At 36.7% G+C, this 11,823-nt stretch overlaps 1 protein-coding gene across 2 annotated transcripts in view; it reads left to right on the top strand.

The window, feature by feature from the left end:
* LOC110446029 (serum paraoxonase/lactonase 3-like) overlaps positions 1-11,093 on the top strand; it is a 20,201-nt gene extending 9,108 nt beyond the window's left edge. For both annotated transcript variants that reach the window (XM_021490977.1, XM_021490986.1), the window contains exons 8-10: positions 1,666-1,750; positions 3,247-3,381; positions 9,902-11,093. In XM_021490977.1, coding sequence (XP_021346652.1) covers positions 1,666-1,750; positions 3,247-3,381; positions 9,902-10,069 — 388 coding nt within the window. In that variant the 3' untranslated portion in view covers positions 10,070-11,093. The remainder of the gene's footprint in view (positions 1-1,665; positions 1,751-3,246; positions 3,382-9,901) is intronic.
* Positions 11,094-11,823: the final 730 nt, after the last annotated feature.

The following is an 11,823-nucleotide window of genomic DNA, read 5'->3' on the forward strand; positions in this document are numbered from 1 at the left end:
GTTTGTGTTTTACGTCCTATTAACATCTATCTTCATTAAGGACATGCCAGGTTTTGGCGGTGGTTTGGTTTGGTTTGTTTGTGTTTTATGTCCTATTAACATCTATCTTCATTAAGGACGTGCCAGGTTTTGGTGGTGGTTTGGTTTGTTTGTGTTTTACGTCCTATTAACATCTTTCCTCATTAAGGACGTGCCAGGTTTTGGTGGTGGTTTGGTTTGGTTTGTTTGTTTGTGTTTTACGTCCTATTAACATCTTTCCTCATTAAGGACATGCCAGGTTTTGGCGGTGGTTTGGTTTGGTTTGTTTGTGTTTTATGTCCTATTAACATCTATCTTCATTAAGGATGTGCCAGGTTTTGGCGGTGGTTTGGTTTGGTTTGTTTGTGTTTTACGTCCTATTAACAGCTATCTTCATTAAGGACATGCCAGGTTTTGGCGGTGGTTTGGTTTGGTTTGTGTTTTACGTCCTATTAACATCTTTCTTTATTAAGGACGTGCCAGGTTTTGGCGGTGGTTTGGTTTGGTTTGTGTTTTACGTCCTATTAACATCTATCTTCATTAAGGACGTGCCAGGTTTTGGCGTTGGTTTGGTTTGGTTTGTTTGTGTTTTACGTCCTATTAACATCTATCTTCATTAAGGACATGCCAGGTTTTGGTGTTGGACCAAAGCCAGAGTACCCGAAAAAACAACACTGATCTTTGGCCAGACCTGGCGACTGCCTGATTTAGACCTCAAACAAAACTATTTCTGTTCCCTAGTTTTGCATACATTTATCAGCTTTGAGCTTCACGTCGTTTAAACGGTCAAACCAGTCAGACTACAGTTGTTCGTTTATTAAATAAGGTCGGACCTAGTAATCTGATGCTGCTTTCAGACGAGCCTTGACAAAGCCTTGCAAGGCCTGCATAAACATTTGCAGGTACACCAGGATTTATACCAGAAATTGTTACATTTATAAACGGTAAAACTGGTTGTTCCGCATAAACGAACAGGCCCCATATCTTGCAGGACTTTTAAAAATGAGAAACAATGAAGATGAAATCAAGAAATGTAATCAATAAAAGTGTTTTGAGTGGAAGGTTCAGCAGGGCCAGACTGGGATTGGGACCCTGGACCTCAGATTGTATATCACTGTAGCCAATTGTGCTATCTGGTTAATGTTAGTGTTATTGACCAACTTTTTCTACAGTCATATCCAAACAGAAGTTAAGGGGAGGTAACTGTATATAGGAAAAACGACAGTGCAGGGGGCCTTAACAGGTCAAATGGTATGGAATTTTAATCAAAAGCTTCCACAAGATACACTTACAGATGACAAGCCTATCAATCCTTTCGATAAAAGAAGAGAAAAGATTAAAACATATTTTATTGACACTGAATACTCAAAGGGATTGGGCACAAGGTATTACAACTTACTAGGCCCTCTCCCAAAGAGAGAAAATACCACATGTACAATGAAGATTTAATGATAGTGAGTGCAAAGATTTTTCAGGGATCTCTTAAAATTCATTGTTCAAATTGACTTTTATTTTCTACGTCATCATTACGTACCTCAATCGCAGGCATGTACATGAATTAAGGTTATAGGGTTCATAAGGCGATATGTTGAAGCTGTTTCAATCAGTACAGAAAACACAATCAGGAAACTATTTTCCACTATACAGGTATCTATACATGGCTACATCAGTCAATGGAGCAATCAAGGTGTTCAAGAGACAGCTAAAGGCAGGACAGCTCACGTTTTTACAGGTAAGATATTTACAGGTGTACATCATATATACCAATACCTTCACTGACCCCTGTCTCTAAAATATTATTCAGAAAAAGATTTAGACTGTAATAATTTTGATCACTTGGATGTCTGATTCCAGGGGGAGATAAGCTAGAAACAAAATAAAACCTTTTGGGGTTGGTAGCCAGTCTAACTAATACTGTGTGTCATATTTTTACAGTACAGAGTGTTAAAAACTTGCTTGATTTCCGACTTAAACAGTCAATTATATTATTCGTTCTGTGAACTTAATATCCAGAGTTTCTCAGCTTTCACCTGATATATTTGGGTTGATTTGAAATTGTAGATGGCCATTCTTGTCTTTGAAGGGCAGAAACTGTTTGCACTGATTCTCAAGGTCCACTCTATGTAAGCCACACTGATTGACTGTTGCTCTCATTGCCTTATCCAAGTGTTGGTATTGTAAACAAATAGGCCAATGGGACAATTAAAAAAAGTGTACCTGATAAAAGCTCCATCTGGCTTAGTGTTAGAAAAAATGAGGTCTTTTTGTAGGTACAGCATAGATTTTGATTAGAGTATTCCTTATATATTAGCTCAACTGACCCGAAAGGCCATGTGAGCTTATGCCGTACTGCGTCGTCTGTCTGTCATCCGTCCTCCGTCCATTAACTTGTTCTTTTAAACGACTTCTGAAGAAGAACTGTAGGACCTAGGGTCATGATATTTGGCCAATAGGTACCTGGGATGGAGTGCTATAAGTTTCCTCATTAAAATGACATTGACCTACTTTCAAGGTTACTCGGGTCAAATATGTTAAAAATTTCGAACAACAATATCCTAAAATCATTTGGACTAGAGTCATGATACTTGGGTATGTTATGTAGACCAGCAGTGCGAATATGTTTTTCAATTACAGTAATGAGGTCAAATGTCAACTTTAAATGCTAGTCGGGGGTCAAATGTCAACATGGGTTAAAAGCTTTAACAATCTTCTTCTTTGGTTCCATAAGGCCCAGGGTCATGAAATTTGGCTAGTAGGTACCTGGGATGAAGTGCTATAACGTTAACTTATTAAAATGACATTGACCTACTTTCAAGGTGACAGGGGTCAAATATATTAAAAACTTCAAACAACAATATCCTAAGAAACATTTGGACTAGAGTCATAATACTTAGGTATGTTATGTAATCCAGCTGTGTGAATTGTTTTCTTTATTACAGTTATGAGGTCAAAGGTCAAATTTAAGTGCAAGTCGGGAGTCAAATGTCAATGTGGGTTAAAAGCTTTAAAATTAAAATTTTAAGTTTCAAACAACAATATCTTTAGAACCGTTTAAGAGATGTTAAAATGTCTTGTGTTCTAGTTACCAAATTTGGTCTCAAGTTACCTATATGTCAGTTTCATGTAACAAAAGAAACAGATGAGCGATACAGGCCCTCTGGGCCTCTTGTTTTATTTGTGATTGGGTAGCATACCCGGTAGTAACTTTGTTCTTTTGTGATTGGACAGGAAGTAAAGTTGTACACATCTCCCGATAATCCGACTATAAACCCCCTCACTGGACATCTACTGGTCGGGGCCCAGCCAATCCTCCATACAACCTCTCAAACGATGGAGGACCCAAGTAAACCCAGTGCATCTCAGGTATGTAAAAATATCCTCACCTGATCATTTGTTATCTACTTGGTACAAACTCAGCTGATCATTACTAACATCAATTACTGTAAATGTGAAGTATGAAACGAAATGTTGCAAGAAGAAAAATCCAAGGAATACATTTTGAAGTGACCAATTCCATGATAAATCAAAAGGAAAGCTCAAGAAATATGTTTAGTGTGAATACGTCTATTTATTTGTAATTAATGATGAAAATAGCTCCTTTCTTACTGTTTTACATAGTAAAACAAAGTTCAGATTACCTTTTGTTGGAAATATCCTATACTCTTTATATCAACTGTGTTTTGAATTTACATGTATTTATAATCTCCCCTGGCAGTGTACCTGTGAGCTTATAAGGTACATGTATTTATAATCTCCCCTTGCAGTGTACCTGTGAGCTTATAAGGTACATGTATTTATAATCTCCCCTTGCAGTGTACCTGTGACCTTATAAGGTACATGTATTTATAATCTCCCCTGGAAGTGTACCTGTGAGCATATAAAGGTACATGTATTTATAATCTCCCCTGGCAGTGTACCTGTGAGCTTATAAGGTACATTTTGCAGTGTCTGTCGCTCATTTGTTTTTACCTCACCTAACCCGAAGGGCCATGTGAGGCATTGTGAGCTTATGCCCTACTCCGGTGTCCGTCATCCGTCCGTCCTTCTATTGTCTGTCCGTCAATTTTTAGGTCACCTGAGACAAAGTCTCAAGTGCCCTATTGTGATCGCCTTTTATCCGTCGTTGTCCGTCGTCTGTCGTCCGTCGTGCGTCCGTAAACAATTTACATTTTCGACTTCTTCTCCAAAACCCCGAACCAATTTCAATGAAATTTAACAGAAACCTTCCATGGCCAAAGGTCAACGAAAACAGTTGCCGGTTTAGTCCCAAGCCCTCAGGGGCCTGAGGGACAGGGCCAAAAAGGGTCAAATTGACTAAAATTTCAAAAATCTTCTTCTCCAAAACCCTGAACAAATTTCAATGAAATTTTGCAGGGACCTTCCATGGACAATGTTTAACAAAAATAGTGGCGTGTTTAGTCCCAAGCCCCCAGGGGCCTGAGGGGCGGGGCCAAAAAGGGTCAAATTGACTAAAATTTCAAAAAACATTTACTCAAGACCCAGATATGGTAGAATCAAATACTCTTCATATATGGAAGGGTCTTAAGGTGCTTTACCAAAATTGTGAATTTCTTGACCCTGGGGTCTCAGGTTTCCCCCTGGGGAGGGGGTAAACTTTACTATAGTTTATATAGGGAAAATCTCATTTTGGACCAACATTTGTTTAATTTCTATTGGAAGTAATTCAATTTGGGTAAGCATTATCAGTATTAGGTAGCAGTTTAATAGTATGCACATATGAGCCCTGACTGACCCCCAGGGGGGGTTGATGGATGGGGCAAAAAAGGGTTGAATTGACTGAAATTTCAAAAATCTTCTTCTCAAGACCCAGATATGGTAGAATCAAATGCTCTTCATAGATGGAAGAGTCATAAGGTGCTTTACCGAAATTGTGAATTTCATGACCCTGGGGTCTCACGTTTCCCCCTGGGGAGGGGGTAAACTTTACTATAGTTTATATAGGGAAATCACATTTTGGACCAACGTTTGTTTAATTTCCATTGGAAGTAATTCAATTTGGGTAAGCATTATCAGTATTAGGTAGCAGTTTGATAATAAGCACATATGAGCCCTGACTGACCCCCAGGGGCTGATGGGTGGGGCCATAAAGGGTCGAATTTACTGAAATTTCAAAAATCTCCTTCTCAAGTCCCAGATATGGTAGAATTAAATACTCTTCATAGATGGAAGGGTCTTAAGGTTTATGACCCTAGGGTCTCACATTTATCCCCTGGGGAAGGAGGGGGGGGGGGCCAAAATTTTTATCGTTTATAATGGCAAATGAATTATTACTTTGAATATTACATGTTAATAACTTGATTTGAATTATAACCTTGAGTTGACAGTTTGATACTTTGAAAATTTTGAGCCAGCCCTACCCCCAAGGGCTGTAGGGTGGGGCTCAAAGGAGTCAGTGTGCTAAAATTTCTTCATTTTCCTTGTTTAGAATCAGAGGTGCTAGTTTCAAATACTTTTTAGTCTGAAATCTGTATGCTAGATATTGAATAAGGTGGTTTTATTGTTTTTTATCACTTTGAATAATATTTCTGTTCATGTTAAAAACAAAATCAACTCTCTGTATAAATATATCAGGTGAACGTTAAGGCCCATGGGCCTCTTGTTTTCTTTTGAACCATTTTTTTCTGAAGAACTGGAGTACCAAGGGTCATGATATTTGGCTACTAGCTACCTGGGATGGAGTGCTATAAAGTGTCCTCATTAAAATGACCTTGACCTACTTTCATTTGGACTAGAGTCATGATACTTAGGTATGTTATGTAGACCAGCTGTGCAAATCTTATTTTTCTTAATTACAATAATAAGGTCAAAGGTCAACTTTAAGTGCTAGCCGGAATCAAATGTCTATGTGGGTTAAAAGCTTTAAAATCAAAATTTCAATTAACAATATCTTAAGAACCGTTTAAGAGATGCTATAATGTCTTGTGTTCTAGTTACCAAATTTGGTCTGAAGTTACCTATATGTCAGTTTCATGTAACAAAAGAAACAGGTGAGCGATACAGGCCTTCTGGGTATCTTGTTCCTTTGAAGAACTTCATGAAAACTGAGAGTCCCATGATCCTAATATTTCACCGGTAGATACATAGGGTTGAGTGTTATAAACCGTCCTCATGTAATTGACGTTGGCCTACTTTGAAGGTCATAGGTCAAATATGTACACACAAAAAAATTCAAACAAAAGTATCTGAAGTATTGTAACATATGGTCTAGACCCATGATACTTGGGTACCCTATGTAGACCAGAAGTATTAACATTTGTCTTGCATCGTCCTTGGACTAATATAACTTGGGAATAATTTAGATCCCTATCTCATAACCATTTATATGTTTGCTGGGCATAAAGAAAAGAACACAAACATGCTTACTAGTTGACCCTTTGACCTCTTTATTAATTCTCATAAAACAGGCTGCATGACTAACTGCCCTATCAATTATTACTTTTCTGCAAGATTATTGAGGAAAATTTCATAATGCTTAATTAATACCCTTTAAAAAAGCTCACAACTTACATGAATAGTTGTTTTGGTATGAATGATAGAGGAATTAACAATATCTTAAGAACCGTTTAAGAGATGCTATAATGTCTTGTGTTCTAGTTACCAAATTTGGTCTGAAGTTACCTATATGTCAGTTTCATGTAACAAAAGAAACAGGTGAGCGATACAGGCCTTCTGGGTATCTTGTTCCTTTGAAGAACTTCATGAAAACTGAGAGTCCCATGATCCTAATATTTCACCGGTAGATACATAGGGTTGAGTGTTATAAACCGTCCTCATGTAATTGACGTTGGCCTACTTTGAAGGTCATAGGTCAAATATGTACACACAAAAAAATTCAAACAAAAGTATCTGAAGTATTGTAACATATGGTCTAGACCCATGATACTTGGGTACCCTATGTAGACCAGAAGTATTAACATTTGTCTTGCATCATCCTTGGACTAATATAACTTGGGAATAATTTAGATCCCTATCTCATAACCATTTATATGTTTGCTGGGCATAAAGAAAAGAACACAAACATGCTTACTAGTTGACCCTTTGACCTCTTTATTAATTCTCATAAAACGGGCTGCATGACTAACTGCCCTATCAATTATTACTTTTCTGCAAGATTATTGAGGAAAATTTCATAATGCTTAATTAATACCCTTTAAAAAAGCTCACAACTTACATGAATAGTTGTTTTGGTATGAATGATAGAGGAATTATACTTTTTTACCTGAACGATCCCTGTCCCTCCAACTTAAAATGTAATGAGGCATCGGTGGTTTTTTTTCTACAGCATCGCTATTGCATAAGCAATTCTTTTCTGAACAATAATCCATACCTTGCAGGAGTTTTTTCAGATTTTTTGGAAAATTATGAAATTTCGATTTTAAAAAACCCAAAAAACAATTGAACAAAATGTATATTAACAATAATACTAAAACAAACAAAAATGCCTATTACATGAATCAATAAAATTCCGAGTGCCAATGCAACACGTTTAGGACAACGAAAAGAAAATATAGGTGAAAAAAAATATATCTTGAGGACTTACTTATTATACAAAAAATTATAAAGATACAAAAAAACTAAACAAAAAAGAGAGACAACTCTTACATTTGTACCAATAATAATTCTAAATCCCCAAAAAGTCAAGATATGTCAGAGTAGCTGACCCCATTAATAATAATTCTAAATCCCAAATAGTCAAGATGTGTCAGAGTAGCTGACCCCATTAATAATAATTCTAAATCCCAAATAGTCAAGATGTGTCAGAGTAGCTGACCCCATTAATAATAATTCTAAATCCCAAATAGTCAAGATGTGTCAGAGTAGCTGACCCCATTAATAATAATTCTAAATCCCAAATAGTCAAGATGTGTCAGAGTAGCTGACCCCATTAATAATAATTCTAAATCCCAAATAGTCAAGATGTGTCAGAGTAGCTGACCCCATTAATAATAATTCTAAATCCCAAATAGTCAAGATGTGTCAGAGTAGCTGACCCCATTAATAATAATTCTAAATCCCAAATAGTCAAGATGTGTCAGAGTAGCTGACCCCATTAATAATAATTCTAAATCCCAAATAGTCAAGATGTGTCAGAGTAGCTGACCCCATTAATAATAATTCTAAATCCCAAATAGTCAAGATGTGTCAGAGTAGCTGACCCCATTAATAATAATTCTAAATCCCAAATAGTCAAGATGTGTCAGAGTAGCTGACCCCATTAATAATAATTCTAAATCCCAAATAGTCAAGATGTGTCAGAGTAGCTGACCCCATTAATAATAATTCTAAATCCCAAATAGTCAAGATGTGTCAGAGTAGCTGACCCCATTAATAATAATTCTAAATCCCAAAAAGTCAAGATATGTCAGAGTAGTATGGAGATATAACACACAAAAACGGAGTGTACTCTAAATAAACCGCAAAGCGGTTTATGATGAAAGTACACTCCAGGTTTTTGTGTTATAGCTCCATAACATAAAAAATATATTCAAGTCAATCCTTATAATTTAATCTACTATACACAATCCCTGTGGAAATCCACTTTTATTGATGGACTCTTTTCTCTTAGAAATTATTACGCCCTGTATCGGCCAATCAAAAGCGACGTTACAAACGTTAAAATAACAAATATAAAATATAATCCTGACTTTCAGACTATTATGATGTTGTGTGATACACTTAAAAAATGTACTTGTATGTTATGTATAAAATGCTTCCCCGGCCAAAATGTCTTTCCTGTTGGGTATTGCACAATCATACCCTAGTACCGCATTCCTTACAACCTTTCTGGTCCAGGTATTGAGATAACACCGCGAGTTCAACCACTCGTCTACCCTGCGACCAGGTTAAAAAATATTGGCATATTCGTGATCACTAGTATTGGAGGGATCCTCATCGGACATCGGTGTCGGGTCATCAGTCAAATTGTCAATAGTAGGGGCCTCAGAAGTCAGCGTCTCTTCAATGTGTGAACGAGTGTCACTTTGTTTCGGCGCATTGTCGTGGTCTAGCAGTTGATATTGGACATTGTTGTTGTTATTATTGTCAGTTAATGTGTTTAGTTTACATTAAAAACGGCCATTTTTACGTCGGGCTTGCGTGTCGGCCATCACTGCCACGACGTTGTTTACATCGTTACGACAGCTTTTTTCCCCACTCTTTCGCAATTGGAGATTTTCAACGCAAGGGTTCAAACGAAATCTATTCAAGGGAAGATAATATAACAACATTGTCGAAATGGTAATCAGGGGCAGGTGACTATAACACTGAAAAACGACAGTGGAATTCTTTAGTGTTTTGCTCTGCCCAGGACGGGGATCCTTAACTCAGTCGACAGTGTTTATACACAAAGTTACAAGTATATACAGAGCTTCATGTGTCAAGCTTGTTGATTCTGACTAATTGGGTTTTACAGGTAAATCTGACAGGTATCCTTTTATCCTTTATCATCTCCTGATATCACAAGATATGTCAGAGTAGCTGACTCCATGTTTATGTCGCTGATTAGGAAATTAATTCAAAATGATTATAAATGGTATACAAAATTTAGTGGTGAGTGTCCTGTTAACAATATATGTTCTATGTACAAATATCACCCTGGTAAAAACTCAGCAAGGGAGAACCCATTCAGTAGAGCATAATAGCACTAAACCAGAGGTCCTGGGTTCGACTCCTAGCGGAGGCATTGACAAAATAACACGTATGGACCAGTTGATATTGACAAATATACTCAGGGGGAGTATATGTCACCCTGGTAAAATACTAGCTGCTTCCTACCGCTAGTGAGAATTTCGACAATATTATTCGAAAATAACGACCTCTGTTACACAAATATAGGTTTGAGTGATAGGTTATGCTGTTGTAGGTTTTACACTTCGAGGTGAATGATGGCATTCTATATAAAACTACTGAACTCTACACCAATGACGGAAGTGTTCTCTCCTCGTCTACAGTAGCCTCCCTTTATGGAAATCAAATGTTGATTGGAACCATCTGTCACAAACTACTGCACTGCGAGGTGAGGACGCTGTGAAAGTCCTTATGAAGATTCCAGGACCAAGGTGCTCAGACCAGTGGTAACAATGAGGAAATGTTTAGGACTCGGTTTCAGAGAAATATCAAATATTTGTTCTAAAGTAATTTTTTCATCTTAAAAAATCAATAGTATCCAAGTTTTGTACATTTTTAGGGCTTTACTGAAAAATATTTTAGAATATAAACAAAATAATAAGACATCTTGTTTCTAATGAAAAAAAATATAATTATGAAAGAATTATTTTCACATTTATTTCTACATATACTGGTAATAATATACTTTAATATAAATCATCAGTACATACATTCTTATATCGATAATTTGTGATTTTATTTTCATTCACAAAAGCATTAGAAACATTCTACTGTTTAACAGTATTGGAACCAGAAGCAGTGAATGCAAAGGGAAATGCTTCAAAATATTGTCTGGTTTGAAAATGTTATCAAATATTGTCAGGTATTAGAGCATTGTGCCATTTCGACTTTAATACACCTGTATACCCTTATTATTCTGTGATAAATTTATTAGATCTTGCCCCAGATCCATAGATAAATAACAGGGAATCATTGTCCCTCCTCTGTACTCATCTTTAAATGTAAATGACATAGACATTTTTTAAATAACAATTATGAGTCAATATGCTTAATGTTTACCTTCTTATGTATACTGACCATACTGAGTTATTCAGTGAAAGTATAGATGGTCTACACAAAATATTGGACTCTTTTAAGTAATTATACTGATAAATTGAATTTAAAACCAAATGATACAAAAGACAAAAAGTTTTGTCTTCAAGGAGGGTGGTATTTTCAAGCCATGTGAAAGATATTTTTCTAAAGATGTATCTGTTGAAGTACTGCAGATATTTCCTTTGATTATTCATAATTTTGTTTCATTATGTCTTCTTTCTTCAAGCTTGTTGTACAACTCTTGTCTGTAAGGAATAATAGGACTCAGGCATGGCCTGGAGAGAGCGCAGCTCGTACATTTGTTTCGATAGTATACTCTATTTTTTTAATCATAACATTACCCATTTTAATACATACAAAATTTACCTGTAATTGGTTTTTTTAGCTCACCTGGCACGAAGTGCCAAGTGAGCTTATGTCGTGGTGCGGCGTCCGTCGTCCGTCCGTCGTCCGTCGTCCGTCCGGCGTCCGGCGTCAATATTTTACTTTAAACGACTTCTTCTTAATAACCAAAAGGCCTAGGGTGATGATATTTGGCCAGAAGCAAACTGGAATGAAGGGCTACCAAGTTTGTTCAAATAAATGACCTTCATCTATTTTCAAGGTCACAGGGGTCAAATATGTTAAAAAATTTAAACAACTTCTTCTCAATAACCAAACTGCCCAGGGAGATGATATTTGGTCAGTAGCATGCTAGGGTGAAGTGCTACCAAGTTTGTTCAAATGAATGACCTTCAATTATATTCAAGGTCACAGGGGTCAATTGTCTTAAAAAACCTTTAAATAACTTCTCCTAAATAACCAAAATGCCCAGGGTGATGATATTTGGCCAGTAGCATGCTGAGATGAAGGGCTACAAAGTGTGTTCAAATGAATGACCTTCACCCATATTCAAGGTCACAGGGGTCAAATATGTTAAAAACTTAAAACAACTACTTCCGAATAACCAAAATGCCCAGGGTGATGATATTTGGCCAGTAGCTAGCTGAGATGAAGGGCTACAAAGTTTGTTCAAATGAATGACCTTCACCCATATTCAAGGTCACAGGGGTCAAATATGTT

This window comes from Mizuhopecten yessoensis, unplaced genomic scaffold (assembly GCF_002113885.1).
Source record: "Mizuhopecten yessoensis strain PY_sf001 unplaced genomic scaffold, ASM211388v2 scaffold285, whole genome shotgun sequence".
Lineage (NCBI taxonomy): Eukaryota > Metazoa > Mollusca > Bivalvia > Pectinida > Pectinidae > Mizuhopecten > Mizuhopecten yessoensis.